At 38.9% G+C, this 16,074-nt stretch overlaps 1 protein-coding gene across 2 annotated transcripts in view; it reads right to left on the bottom strand.

Annotated features, from left to right (window-relative positions):
- The window catches only part of paplna (papilin a, proteoglycan-like sulfated glycoprotein), a 71,801-nt gene that overhangs the window by 43,861 nt on the left and 11,866 nt on the right, over positions 1-16,074 (bottom strand). The window contains exons 5-13 of one of the 2 annotated variants that reach the window (XM_067456221.1): positions 11,163-11,223; positions 10,279-10,381; positions 9,042-9,172; positions 6,656-6,779; positions 6,492-6,572; positions 6,238-6,410; positions 3,889-4,012; positions 1,573-1,699; positions 1,305-1,376 (exon numbers count right to left, since the gene is read on the bottom strand). In XM_067456221.1, the coding sequence (XP_067312322.1) occupies positions 1,305-1,376; positions 1,573-1,699; positions 3,889-4,012; positions 6,238-6,410; positions 6,492-6,572; positions 6,656-6,779; positions 9,042-9,172; positions 10,279-10,381; positions 11,163-11,223 (996 nt within the window). The remainder of the gene's footprint in view (positions 1-1,304; positions 1,377-1,572; positions 1,700-3,888; positions 4,013-6,237; positions 6,411-6,491; positions 6,573-6,655; positions 6,780-9,041; positions 9,173-10,278; positions 10,382-11,162; positions 11,224-16,074) is intronic. The other variant, XM_067456222.1, reaches the window with a different exon arrangement.

Here is a 16,074-nt window from a genome sequence, read left to right as displayed (position 1 = left end):
ACGCGAAGAACGGGACCTTTAAAAACAGTTGTGCTGCTTTCTATTTAGATATTTCAGGACTTTTTGATTAATAGAAAAGAGCAGCATTTTTTATATATATAAATCGTTTGGGGACAATTTAAAAGTCACTTTTGATCAATTTATTGCATCCTTGTACTGGGACATGCAATAGCCTCGTGTTAAAGGACGCATCAAACCTATTTTGCAAGTATCATCATTTGTGCAATTATTCTTCAACTAAGTGCACACACTAATTACTACTCTCTGATCTTAGTAAATCAGGGCCATCATGTATATAAAATCTACAAAATCGACACTGAAACATACAATTCCCTACGTAGAACACAGACAGCAGCTCAGCTCAGAGCTCCACAGTTCATGTCATGTGAATGTCAGGAATCAGTGAAATATTTACTGAGGTGAAACTACTGCGGTGTCTATAAAGCAAAAGAGAAAAAGCTCCTCTGACATACGTAGGAGGATCAAAGAGACGTGACGCTCTGAGCTGAACAGTTGCCCAAGGCCTTGGTTCATCTTCACATGTGAAGGAACAAAAGCTAACCAGACTCTTACAAATAAGAGTCGCACTAAACATGTACAAAACTGGTGCATACTGAACTCAAACACATATTACGGATGTGAACAATCTCTTATATGTGCCAGCCAGGGTTATTTCTTTAATTATTAGAAAAATATACAGACATTTTTCATTTAGTCTAACTTGAATAATTAATAAAATATATATAGCCATGTTTTAAAATGTAAAACCTAATACAAATGTCAATACCACAACGAAAGTACCAAAATAGAAAATACACAAAATAAACAAATAAATATACATTAAAAAAAATAATGCTTTACTTGATTTAACCCATAAAAAATGTATTTTGCTGTTAGAAATTAATGTATTTTGGTTGATTTGGGAATAATAAATAATATTTTTGACTTGAATAAAAGCTGTTAATTTAGATGTTATAATTTTTAGGTTTCTTCTTTTTCCATTGTTGTATCTCAATGTTACTAAAATAACACTGATGACAGCAAACCGTTTTACTTTCAAACTGCCTTAGAGGTCTTAAAAAGACATACATCAGTGTTATACTGGGGATCCAGTTTTGATATACGTACAAGGAGGGGATGGGAAAACAGTTACACTCTTAAAATTCTTTAGAAAATCTCAATGTAGCCCAGAGTTTGTGAGCCGGACACATAAAACACTTGAGATTCCTGAGAGATTGCATAGACTGGACACAAATGTGTTTGAGGTCATGCGCTGCAGTTTATCAGCCTCTGAAGGCTGTTACCTGTACACTTGTACATAGACTCGTGGTGGTTCCATGGGCCTCCACAAACGCGGCTCGTACACATACGCCATCCTTACAGAACAGGAACAGTACAGCCAAAGCTGTGAGACCCAATGGTTCTCCACAAGTCAGACACCAACCGCACAATTATAACACATTTGTGGGCAGGAATCATTTTCTGATATTCAATAAAAACTGTACAGTGTTAAAGCACAGAACACATCTACATTACAGTTGGCTCTTAGCTGTATGTGGCGTGTTGATGTACCTGCGGGTTTGTGGGCACTGCTGTTCATTGCATGTGCGGTTACTTAGGGGTCGAGGGAGGGCGGCACACAGGTAATCAGAGTAGGCTTCATTATCAATGGTACAGAAGACCAGACGGGACTGGTAACCTAAAATATATGGAAGAAAAATATATAAAATTACAGAAATACTCGTGAACACAATCGTGAATAAATGCATTAGGCTACAAATTTGTGAAGAAAACCCAATTATTACAACTTTATGAGAGACATAATATTAGTAGCCTTTCTCAACCAGGGGGCTTCAGCAAGACGGTTCAAAATTATGACTTTTTTTTTTTTTTTTTTAAATGAGCAGCTTTGTCATTAAAAAACATTTTTGTCATTTGCCACTATAAATGGCTCAAGCTCTTTAAAGTCAGGTGAATTTTGTTTGGCTGTCAATGTGTTTAATATTCATTAGCTGGGAAAGAAACTGTTCTGAAAGTGATTCCAAAATTATCTTTCTTCTGTGTCGTTATAGCTGTGTGGACCTCCCTATTTTCATAGAATTAAAACAATTATTCATTAAAACTTTATAGTTATCTTACTCTTGTGAACATGCCTTAAGGATAGGCTGCTATATCTTGGCACCCAGCCTTTATCTTTCCTAGATATTCATAAAGGCTATTATTATACATCATTGGATTATCTTATTTGAAGCCACATAAGAGTAGTCCTTCCAAGCTGTGATGATACGCTTCTCAAAAGCAATTTCTCCTAATGCCCCTTTAGTGAAAACAACCTCCACATTACCTAGACATTCCTCATGCAGTCAGGCCTTTCATCAGAAATGAAATATGCTGGAAATTAAGCATCCCCTTCAAGTTCTTCAAACAGTGCCACTTTTGATCTTAAATACCTTAGGATGTAACGCTTGGCTGAGCTGTAACTGTTTGTCTTGATACACACCCTGGCTGTCCTGTTCAGTTCAGTCCAGTGTGTTGGTGACACAAATCTTAAACCAATTCATGTATTTTTAACAGAATTCACAAAAAAGCTCATGTAAAAGCCTGCCTGACTGTTTATGACAGTAATTCCAAATTCACAGAATTACAGCGACGGGACAATATATAAATAGGGTAAAACTACTAATATATTTCACCATACTTTCATCAGTTCAGTTCTGTTGCCCTTTATGCCCAGTGACATGGTTCGAAGCTCCAGTCTGCTTTAGGCCAGCTTCTGGCCCAAAACAAGTGTGGTTCAGGGCGTTCAGTTCTGCTTCAACTGTTGTTGAATGTCATCTTGGTCCCACTGGATTACATGTCCAGTCCATCTCCATCCCCTTCTCATGATGATTGTAACAATGACCAAGGCTCAGGGAGAGAAGGCGGCGTGAACTCGCAAACCATCAACGTAATTTTAATGACAAAATAAAAAAAACACCCAAAGGAAAGTAAAGCAGCTGCCCCTCGTGGATGACTGATGCATATAAACATAATAAAACACAACATAAATGTCCCAGGCTTGGTCCTTTCTCGTCTTGTCTCCTCTCCTCTCTGGTCCTGGTCCTCTCTGTCGTCACTCCTTTTTTATCCGTCCGGAGCTCCTCTCAGAGACTCAAGGCCGATGCTTGTGACACTCATTAGCTCTCGCATCAGTTGCCTCACTCCGTTTCAACGGCTCTTGGCCCCGCCCTGCTTGCCACATACCCCCTATTGCCCCTCACTGGCCGGTCGAGACTGTACTCTACTCCCCCTCCACATGTGGATGCTGTCAAAAGCCTTCTCAAAATCCACAAATCTGACACGCCAGATATTCATCCGACCATCCGATTCCCAATTGGGAGAGGTTTGTCGCCTCCCGTTTCCCCCTGTACACTGCACGGACACCTCACGACAAACGACGTACGATAAACCTGAAATCGGCGCAACCAAAAAAAGTAGTTGCACAAGTCAGAATTCAACTCAAAATCGGAAGAAAATTGCACAGTGTATGCCCAGCTTAAGGCTGCTTTTATTGGTAAGACTTTACAATAAGATTATTAATGTTAACAAAGATTGATAAATACTGTAACAAATATATTGCTAATTATTGGTAAATGTTACCATTTATTTGATCAAAAATGCTCTTAAAACAGTAATATTGTGACATATTATTACAGTTTCAAAGTGTAATATGCGATTTTTAAGTGTAATATACGATTTTCTATTGTAATATACTGTAAAATGTGACTTATTCCTGTGATGCAAAGTAAAATTTTAAGCATCAAAATCTCCAAAGCAGTAACTAATGGTTTTGCCTGTAGTGTCTTGCATGAAATGAAACACAGACACACTTCCTATGTCGACACTGACCTGAGCCACACTCCTTGCTGCAGGCAGACCAGGAGCCATAGCTCCAGTAGTAGCCCTCTGTCAGGCGTCCGTTAGGCAGATAATACTCATACTCCACGCCCTCATTGGCCTCTTGAGTGATTAGCTGTAGATAAACACTGATGGTCAGAATTCAATGTAAAACATGTCTCAAAAAGCTAAAGCCTAGGCCCACACACTTTTATGACAGGCCCACCCAAAACTTTTCTTTAAAAAAAATACAAACTTTGAATATAGTCAAAAAAATGGTTGAGGCTAGTATAAATGTTTTGTTTTTAACACATTTTAAACAGTTGTTTGTGTCTATTTTGATGTTTCTGCGCAAGTTCAGCAGACATTGAGATTCGAGATCGGATATTTGTGAACATGAAAATAATTTCCAGTAAAGGATGTTGCAGCAGTCGTTGTTTATGTACCTTAAACGTCCACGAACGGTATCGGAGTCATCGCTGCAAACAAGAGATAAAGGAGGGCAGCAGGACACAACACTGCCTGATAACTGATAACACTGCCAATGACTTCATGTACAGTTGAACGCATCTTTTCCAATGTCAACCGAATTATAACACCAAATAGGAGCACCATGCTTACTTCTCGCCTTATATCCCTCAGTCTGTTGACATTTGAGAGAGAGCTTACAGCAGCTGCGTTTCCATTACAGATTTGCAAAAAACTTTTGCGATATTTCTTAAATGTCGATAAAAAACTATTGCGAAATGACAGCGTTTCCATAGCTGCATTTATGCGACTAAAACTTATTATTTTCCTCTCGTGATAGGTCAGTCCAAAATGATGGCACTTGGTAGGTTTCTATATACCATCCACCGCTCTAGCCATTATTTGTATTGGAAGGAGACGTGTCCAATGTCCAAGCATTAATGGCAAGGAAAGCCCCTTAGGTTACTTAAGCGGCACAGATATGAGGTGTGTGTGTGTGTGTGTGTGTCAGATCTGCTTCAAGGTCTTCATGATAATGTAGCATTTCTGTGTTTAGAATCCAGTATTACTGTAATCCTATTGTCTTTTATGAGTTTAATAAAGAACTCCGTCTCGTCTTCTCTCCAAACAAACCGAAACCTTCATCTGTAAAGAATGATCGACTTTTATGCGCGCCAGGTTGACGCATATAGAGAAGAGCGAAATGCCTGAATTTGCTAACTAACCAAAGCCCCTTTCACACTGAGATTCCGGCAAATACACGGATAATGCGACCCGGCATTTGTTCCCGGGCCGCTAGATTTGGTCCATTCACACTGCCAGCGAAATACCGTAATCTGTGCGCTTTCACACACAACCCGTAACGGTCCCGGAACGAGTTGACACGTGTCATCCTGATGTGACGTATAACGGCGAGCGATCTCAGCTTCAGCGCGGATAGTAAGGAGCTCCGTGGTCTCAACTTGTGTCCAGTTTGTGCACATTTCTGCTTGTTTAATTTTAGTTTCTTTTGTATACGAACACTCTCTGCGTTTTAACACCGACTAGCTCTTCTGGCACTGCAGGGTTGTATTATTGAAAAAACAAGCTCTAGGAGTCGCACGATAACTACGTACACGTTGCGGCATTAGTTTTGGCTTTTGTTCACACAGCGCTCGTCCTGGGTCGAACCCCGCAATGTTACTAGGTCCCCGACCTGGGTCGAATTCGGTAATCAATTCCGGGACGTGGTTGCTTTCACACAGAAGGCGACCCGGCAATGTTCCGGGAATATTGCGGGTCCGACGTGCAGTGTGAAAGGGGCTTAACTAACTGATGTCTCATATGGACTACTTTGATGATGTTTTTATTCCCTTTCTGGACATGGACAGTATAGTGTGCATACACTTGGATACGCTCTCGGACTAAATATAAAATATCTTAAACTGTGTCTGAAGATGAACGGAGGTCTTACGGGTGTGGAACGACATTAGGGAGAGTCATTAATTACATCAATTTCATTTTTGGGCAAACTAACCCTTTAAATATATAGATTGTAGTTAACAGAAACAAAACAAAAATCAAAACAACAGAATTACTAAAACTTTGAACTAAAATTAAAATGAAAGCAGAATTAAATTGGTCAAATCTGTTATACTGTGTTTTATACAGTATATGCAGAAATGGTTAGTTGTGGCCCTAAATGCGCGCAGGTGATCCTTGGGAAAAAAGTAAGCGTCAAGCCCTGGCTTCTCTTTTGTTGATATGCACCTCTCATCACAAGTTTCTGAAGATGGTTTGCGTTCCTAAATCCACTTTAAAGTGACTCAAACTCATGCTGAGTTCATGTTGAGCAGCATTTACATTACTTAATACAGAAATCAAATAAGCAAGGCTCTTTAAACTGGCTCTCACCTCTATCACCAGAGGCTCAGTTGTAGGGCCACGGCCAGTGATTATCTCGGGGGTCCGTTCCCCTTCGGTTCCCCTCTGGTAGTACAGCACGGTGCCAGCAATGGGAGCGGCACGAGAGAAATCGATCACCCAGTGTCCATTAAGATAGTACTCACCACGTAGATTTTTGATTGCTGAGGCAAAAATGTTATGATAAAAGGGTTAATTCTAATGATTGACAGATTAGGATTCGGATCATATTCTCATACACTCACCAAGATAATTGCGTGTTGGAACAGTTTCCTTGATGCTAATAGTGGTAGCCCCAACAGGGATGATAAACATTTGATTGTAACCTATAAGTAGGGGGTAAAACGACTTTTTTTAGGGATATTTGTCCATATAATTCTAAATGTGGTTGTACTTTGGCTGAGTTTACCTTTGGGCAGGTTGCGCATTGAGAAATAGTTTTTGACTAGATTGCATGACTGTCCATTTCCACCGCACTGTAAACAGGGGTCCTCCTCCTGGGGCGACTCCAGCATGTTATCACAGCCGAGACGCTGTGAGCAGAGAAAGGAAAAACACAGAGCAATAGTTCTCAGAACACACCCTTCACAGTCAAGGCAAAATACAGTAAAACGTGCTTTGAGGCTGTGCTTTTTAACAAAGATTCTATTGTTTAAAGGAACACTCCACCGTTTTTAGAAATAGGGCTTATTCAACTTCTTTCCTACATTTAGATATGTGGGCAAATGCATTTTTATTTCAGTTCATGCATTGTTTTAGTTTGTCAGGGTCGCCGCTAGCTTAGCTTAGCATAATGAATGGAAACCTATGTTGCCAGATAGCATGTCTCAAGTAAAAGTTATCCAAAAAAACAACAACACCTAATTACTTCTTGTGGCCTGCGTATTCACAACAAGTACAAATAGTGATGCAGATTAAGGGTGTGTTCACACTTGTCATGTTTGTTTCGATTAAAACGAACCCTGGTGCGATTGCACGTTTAGTGCGGTTCATTTGAACATATGTGAACACTGCCATCTGAACCCTGGTGCGCAACGAGACCGCTAAAAAGATGGGTCTCGGTCCGCTTCTAAACGAACTCAGGTGCGGTTCGATTGATATATGAACGCAACACGGACCAAAGACATGTAAACTAACCAAAAACCGGACGTAATGTCACAAGATGCAACACATAGTCAGCTGATTTGACAACGCGCCATTGTGTAACCAAAGGGGGCAAACGTAGAGCAACGAGGAAGTGCCTCATCAATATTTGGTCCGACGAGCATGTTTCGAAAATGCTAGAAAAAACACACAAAAAGCAAACCTGGTTCTTCTTATCAAAGGACCTGTGTTGCCCATTAGTATTGAGATATTACGGCTCTCATCCTCACGTCCTCTGGATGTTGAGCGATCACAATGTGTTGCGTGATATCTCTACGCCCAAGTAGCAGTGCTTCACCTGTGCTTCCCCATAATATAGTCCCAAATCAATATCTGCCTATCTGCACAAGAAGTAATTAGGTGGGGGTTTTTTTAATCCCTTTTACTCGGGACATGCTAGCTGGCAACATAGGATTCCATTCATTATGCCAAGCTAAGCTAGCGGCGACCTTGCCAAACTAAAACAATGCATGCACTGAGACAAAAATGCATTTGCCCACATATCTAAATGTAGTTGAATAAGCCCTATTTCTAAAAACGATGAAGTGTTCCTTTAACTCCATGGCCATAAGGTCCACGGAGAAATTTCAAACAGGCGATTAATTTAGGGCTTGAATACAGAAGGGAATCAGGCAATCCAGGAGTTCACATGTGGAGGAACAGACTTCAGGAGCATGAGTGGAACTCCACTCCACGATGCCAAATTCCCTCAGGGATGAACATCAATATCGGCTCACACACCCAGTTAGACTCGACGGGCTTCAGCTCGGGGTCTGCGGTGGGCTCTGGCTTGAGGTTCATGCTCACAGCGAGCACAACTTACCTAAATTAATCAAGTCTAGGGCTGGACCCCAAAAAATTCAATATTATATAATTTTCCATATCAGTCGATATCCATAAATATCAAGTTAAATATAAAATCTGTATTTCTTTAAGGTTTAAAGGTATATTTTCGCTCCTGAATGATATCGCCCAGCCCTAAGTGGACTTCAATGGCAACCAGCAGTTGAAGGTCCAAATCGATGCAGTTTGAAAGGAAGAGCTTCAGAGGCTCTGCTCGATCCCAGACGAGGAATAGGGTCTGATCTAGTGAAACCATCACCAGTCATTTAATAAATAAATATATATATATATATATATATATATATATATATATATATATATATATATATATATATATACACTCACCTACACTCACCTAAAGGATGACAAACTGGATAAACTGATAAACTAAAAAGTGATAAACTAGCGCTGAAAAGGTGTGGACAGGGTTATGTTTGCGGCTGATCTTATTGCATATGCATTTGTAGGAGTTTCCCTTTCAGACGCAGTATTTATGGGAGGAGAGTATTAAAATCAATCATGTGAGGTGATTTACTAAGGTTTGTGTTCGTCAGTTCACTGGTGTTTGCGCCATTATTTACCGCCCAATAAAAGCACGTCTTAAACCAGACGCTAATTTGCGCTGCTCTTGGTAGATTGTGTAGGTCTATGGAAATGATCTGGCTGCGCCTGTGTTCTTTAATGTGTGTGTGCTGTCAGTGGATCACGTGCTGAACTGTCCACTCCCATCTGAGCTTTTGCGCTCTCACTCTGATTTGCCATATTAAGTAAATCTGGTCTTATGTGTCCTAGAAGATTGCTGTGCTAACCTTACAGAGGCCGTCCACACAGATGTCCTTTCCTCCAGGGTGGCAGGGTGTGCCGTCCACCACAGCAGACTTGTGGCGAAGGTAGAAGTTCTCTCCTCTGGGAATGCAGTTCAACTCACAAGGATTCTCTCCTGAACAGAAGAAAGAAAATACAGCTTAACATCAGCATTGTCTCCTGTACAGAATAATAACAAAGACTAAAACTAAAACATTAAAAAAAGATATATTAGATTCATTGTAAATGCTGTAGCATAAATATCATGGAATATAGCACATGACACGTCATACTGGCTACTTTTATATTAGTCACCGAAATCTTTGGAGGGCTGAAATCATTGTAATGTTTAATAAGCACTTTCGACTTTGTGAACAACGTTGATAAGCTACAAAAAGTCAACATGTCAGCTGAGTGGACACTAGGGCTAAGTTGATCGATTTCTCAATTTTAATCTACCTTCATTCTGATGAACCAAGATCTAGTCTATGCTGTTCGATGCGTGAACAAAACCTCATTAAACATTATTAGTTGCGCCTCACATCCAATGATCATTATAAGCGTTGTTACTTTTGATATGAAACAAAGCCTCATCTATCAAATTCTGTAGATTTTGGTAAGAAATTCAAACAATAAATGTCTTTTGCCACTCTTTAATGTGCCGTGACAGATCGCTGTATTTGCTTCAGATCAAGAGGCTTGTAAACTGATCATCTCTTCTTCTTCTTTACTACTAGTTACAGCAGCAAATATACGTGAATGAGTATCAGAAGACATGTGGAAAGAGACAGTATAATTTACTGAAATGAAGCATATCTCATGTAATCGATCGATCAGTGTTTCAACCGCGTAAAGATGCCAGTAAAAAAGCTTGTAAACACTGTCACGCAATGTTACATATTCATTATATTTTTATTTAACCTGCTGTCTTCTTCATTTATGTTTAATTAAATCTTTAAAAAGTTTATATAAAAACTGTCTTATGTGTAATTTAATTATTTGAGTGCTGATTGTTACATACATTTGATTATTATATAAACCTTTTGGTTTTCAGGTAAATATTAGTGAAAACAATTTAGGTGCATCGCTATTGTGTTTGGTGCGTTTGCTGATTGACAGTCCCTGGTCACTGTATGATGAAAAAAGCCAAAAGCAGGATGAACTTCCAGTTGTACAATATTCCATAATTTCATTTAGAACTATCAGTTCTGACACACAAAGTCACTTCCTGCCTGTACGTACCACCATAATACGGCAGCCATTTGTAGCGCTTTCCTTGAAAGTCAGTGCCATCGAATTGAGAGCACTGTTCTTCTCTGAAATCCCTGGAGCCCTCAGGACAGTCCTGGAAACTCAGATCATTCAGATTACATACACTACTGGTCAAGCGTTTGGCTCAGAAAGATTTTTAAAAAGAAATTAATCATTTTAATCAGCAAACAATGCATTTTTTTATCTAAAGTGAGAGCAAAGGCATTTATAAATCTATTTTTATTTTAAATAAATGCAGTTCTTTAAAACTTTTTATTCATCAAAGAAACCTTAAAAATAAAAAGTATCACTGTTGCCACACAAATATGAAAAAGCACAACTGTTAATATGAATGTAAAATGTCCAACACTGATAATAAGAAATGTTTCTTGAGTAGCAAATCAGCAAATTAAAACGATTTCTGAAGGATCATGTGACATTTAAGACTGGAGTAATGATCACAGGAATAAACTACATTTTACTACAGGCCAATATTCAAATACAGTTATTTTAAATAATAATAATATATTACAGTATTACTCTTTTTATTGTATTTTTGATTAAATAAATGGATCTTGCATTAGCTTTCGAAGTTAACGAGGAGGAGAATGTCGGTTTTTTGAAAACACAGTTTACTCCATAGGATTATAATGTAAAACAGATGCTGGCAGCTTAAGAAAAGACTTAAGTGTGAACACGCCCTAAATGCCCCTAAAGTTTTGAACAGTAGAGTAAATAATAATTTTAAAAAATAATAATAATCTAGATACAATGCTAAATAAGAACGAAAGATATAAATGCCATATACTGATCAGGTATAAGAGTTAATTTCCTCAGACACAGGGTCATTGAGCAGAAGAGCTTTCAGTGTGTACCTGGATATTACACGAGCGATAGGACTTATCTGGACCCACACAGCTGTGACCACCATCAGTCCTGTAGAGAGAGAGAGGATAGATGAAATACATGACTGTAGCTTAGCATGGTAACTGGCAATTATGGAAAATATTTGGCAAATTTGGCATTCGTGTGTTTGTGATTGGTGATTGACTGATACAGACTTTAATGACTGGTTTCTTATAGAGCACAGTGGTTACACTTTATCTCTATAGTCCACTTTAGACATTCTGCTAAATATAAGTACCTTTGCACTTACATGTCAACAAACTCTCATTAGAGTATTAGTAGATTGTCTGCTTAACATCTGCTAACACTTTATTTGGATGCTCCCCAACAGACAAACACTAATGTATACATATAACTAATCCACACCTAACAACTACTAACTACAAACACTCTAATGAGAGATAGTTGACAATTATTTGCAAATTATTGAGAGTTTACATATAGTTAATAAAGTTACTTATAGTTAGTAGAATCTCTAAAGTAGACTATCAAAATAGTCTTCATAGTTTACAAAATAGTCTACTAAGTGTAACCAGCAGGGTGGCCGATATACATGATATCACACCATTTTAATTTGAAGATAGTGAATATATGTAACAAGTGGGAAGGCAGGATCAAAAAAGCATGCAGAAGCTGGCTCAAAGTGGAAGAAGTGTAGTGAAATGGCCATTTCAATTAAACAAAAACAACAAAGTCGTTACAACAGCAATGACTGACCAAGCACAAAATACATGGGTGTAAATACACAAGGGCTAATGAAACTGGAGATCCCCGGCGACGATGATTACCATTAAATACTACAATGATAGCACAGCATTGTCAAAATAAAAGTCTGGCTCACAAAACTTACTAGCCAAGTAGAAAACATTGGCTGAAGCCGATAATTACAAACTGCAAAATATCAGCTTATAATATTGGGCTATGTTTAACTGAATATGCGCCAAGATGGTCATTTTGACATCATTTTGTGTGTATTTGACCATTTAAGCGCAGTGAGCCATTCATTTTGGTACTTGAAACTCACAAGAGCCATTAATATAGTTCAGTGGTGTAAGAGCGAAACCTGCAGGAATACAAACACTATTTAACCGAAGCCAATGAGACGAGCGAGTGAGAGGAGGCGGATGTGTGGCACTTCACCGACCGAGAGAAGAGAGCGAGAATGTGCAGCTGACGTTATTGCCTGTGTCGCTGGCAACAAAACAGACCCAGTCATCCGTCTGGGCCGAGCATGAGGAAAATCGTCTGATCTCGGTCTCTGGCCGGTCTCTACCCACACAGGCACACATATGCACAGAGATCATAAGTGCTGATGGGTGTGTTGAGGGCTGATGCCTCAATCTCTTTCGAGACACAACAAAAGATCTGCATTACATCATACCTCACCCGTCATCCTGTTCTCCTTTACTCATGTATAACATTATTAATGAGCGGATACAGCTGCATGGCGTTTCCAGTATTTCTAAATGATAAGTCAGCACATGACAGACAGTAACATTGAAAGAAAGAAGTCAGGGTGTGGTGCCTGATTCATCCACCCGGCGAGACTGAAGTACACACCGGTAGAAACACTTGCACCAAGCTGGAAGAGAGATGTCTCAAAGTCTCAGAAAGATCGCCTTAGGGGGATGTTTTAGTCTTGAGCGAGAAGTGCATTTAAAAGCTCAAATTTCTCGCAAGTCACAGAGTTCAATGTCAAAAATGTTTCTGGGTAACTATGAGTCATACATGGATTGCTAGATTTCCCAATGCATCAAGGATTCATAATAACATCAGTCAGGAATACGTTGTATTGTTCAGTTTCTATAGGCAGGGGCAAAATGCAAGGGTTTGTATTAGACCACAGTATCATTTAACTAAATTGGGACTAGCCAAATAATCTAGAGGAGTGGTAAGGTGATAGACAATCTGTCTTGTTTGCCTGAGCACCGTTCACAGAGAAAAATGCAAGACAGGACAAGCAGACCAGATTCCAACACCCAGATTTATGGCCAAAGCGCTCAATGTCCTGGTGAAGACTTTCCCCAGCCAAGTGTCTATCGCTTAAACACATAATTATACAATGTAATGTTATACAATGTTCCACTTAAAGCATATACTTGACTAAACCAGTGTTACTTTTGTAAAATGACCAGAGGATAAAGGTTGTTTCCACATTGATAGAAGAAACATTTTGGGTAACATTTTATTTTAGGATTCAATTCTCACTATTAACTAGTTGTTTATTAGCATTTCTATTACTAGGCTATTGGCTGTTTATTAGTACTTATAAAGCACATATTAAAGCCTTATTCTGCATGACCATATTCCACATCCTTTAATCCTACCCAATACCTAAACTTCACAACTACAGTACTAACTATTAATAAACAGTAAATTAGGAGTTTATTGAAGCAAACATCATATTTAATATTGAATATGTATTCCCCATAAAGTGTTACCGCATTTTGAGTTCCTAAAAGAATCTTTCAGTGTAAAGAATATTTTTTAATCTACTGAAACTGTCCTCTATGACGATCCTTTTGTGCATTTGAAATTTACCATAGATTTATGGAAACGTTAACCCTTTCCCCATCAGCGTTTTGATTTTTCAACTTGCAAGACAGCACCAGTATTTTTTATTAAATTTCACAAAATTTTCATGACCCTCAGAATATTTTGTTGTATGAACATGCAATTGATGAATAATCTATTTTAAAACATCAACAACACATTTTATTCTAGCTTTAGTCAGTCTTTTTTATAATAAAAAAAGAAAAGAAAAGAAAAATGGCACAACAAAAATTATTTAATAATTTTTGATAAAGACTTTGTCCTGATTGGATTCAGTGCGATGATCATAACAACAATTATCAGAGGTCGAGTCCATCAACACCCCAAAGCTTGCAAAGGTTCGAACCTCTTCGTGGGTTTGACATTTTTTTCTGAAACTTTTCAAAAGCAATTTTGATTTATATGCTGAGCTCTAAGACTGAAGGAGTTTTACAGACCTTGAGGACAGGCATGGTTCCCATGAGGCTTTATAAAAAGCAGAAGACGTATGCAAATTTATACTTTCAATTGTGGGCTCTTCCTACTGGCATAAAGTTGGCTTGACATTGAATGTTCAATATTAACAAATTTAGGAATATGTTTATATATAATATGTTTTCAACTACTGTATGGGATCATATACAAATTATGCCATAATTTAAAGCTCAATAGCATTTGAAGAGAATGACTTAACCAACTGTAAAGTGTTCATTTGAATAAATATCAGTAGTGAAAAACATTAACCTGGATGCCAGCCGAACTCAGCCCCACCCACAACATTTGAGCTCGGGCAGATCGGTCTGGACTCGATCCATAGAGGAGTAATTATGCCTGAACAGAAACTGACCAATGAAATCATCAGGGCGGACTTGAGACGATGACGGAGGGATGATAAACAGTAACGTACAGTTCTCTGGGAAAAAAAATGGCATTTGGGAGGTAAAATGTGTGTTATTTTGGGAAGGTTGCCTGCTAAAATTCGCATTCATGAGTCTATATATCACAAAATTGAGATCGCTTCAACCCGCGGAAAAAAACGCAGACTTGGCAACACAGTGCAGTTGAGTTCTGTTGACATTTGACAACTAACGTTATGCGTCGCTCCGCTGCTCTGATTGGTTGTAGGTCTGTCCAATTGATGTCTTTCCAGGTTCGGTTGAAACACGCCCCATAATTACAGCCCAGTGGAGCAGCTTCAGACTCAAATTCTGACTAGACCACGTCAGGCTAGAAAAACACAGCAATATCGTTGTCTGAGCAGCGAGGTCAGATGCCATAGCCAGTGTGACTATTTTCTCTTTTTTCCATGTCAAAAATAGTAGCTATCTATTCTGCCATTTAGCTATTTCTGTTATTTCCATTATTGGATCACGTCTCAAAAGCTTGTCTAGGTACCGTCACATTCTGAGCTTTTTTTAACCCATTCCTGAGCATTTTTAGATGCAAAGTTCTGTGTGAACGGCCCCTAACTTCCCTCTCTCTTGTGCATTTAAAGAACTATTAGATACCTAAAAACTCCATGACATCTGTTCTACCCTTGAACTTACACAAGTTAAAGGGTTACTTCAGTGATTAGCATATGGCTTTGTATCAATAGAAACCCTGGAGTATATTCAAATGATTGTGCTCCCTCCTCTCATATCCCCCTGAGATGAGAGATTTATGCATTTTATTTCTGGAAAAATTCCTCCGATGACGCAAATATCGTCAATTTACGTCATCGGAGGAATTTTTGGCCAGAGGCTAAAGACTACAGCCAGCAGAGGGAGCCATTTCCGCATGTTTTCAATCCTTGCATGGGGGATGGGATCACACTCACAGCGCTCTGATCGGGCAGCTGCAGGCATTCATGTAAACGGTGCAGCCGGCGGAGTAAAGTGAGTGTTTTAACTTCTCAAACTAATTCCTATGAAAGTTAAGCTTACAAACGCTCCAGACTGAACATGCGCTGTGAATCTATGCCATTAACATTACCTCAGCTCTCTTCACAAGCTCATTCATGACTGTCAATGTAATCCTACTACTGCAGCGTTTGGGCTGTGAGACTCCCTCAGCGGCTAAATCACATTATATTGAACAGACACGTTCAGTTTTTAATTGTAGTGTCTGTTCTCTAACTGAATTGATTTTATGAAAATGAACGCGGTCGCGATGGGAAAGTGAAAGTAATCCAGTAATCTAGTAGCGGTGGCTTTGGGAATGGCCTCACAGGGCAGCAAAGCATTCTGGGAAGTGTTGTCTTTCATCCCCATGAGACAAAAATACATTTTCTGTCTTTTCTGAAAGCACGAAATTAAAAAATAATTTCACATTTCTACTACATTAATGACCCAGTTTAAATACAGATTC

The sequence above is a fragment of the Pseudorasbora parva genome, chromosome 10 (assembly GCF_024679245.1).
Source record: "Pseudorasbora parva isolate DD20220531a chromosome 10, ASM2467924v1, whole genome shotgun sequence".
Taxonomy (NCBI): domain Eukaryota; kingdom Metazoa; phylum Chordata; class Actinopteri; order Cypriniformes; family Gobionidae; genus Pseudorasbora; species Pseudorasbora parva.
Note: the sequence above shows the minus strand (reverse complement) of the source record. Positions and strands in the feature narration are given on the sequence as shown.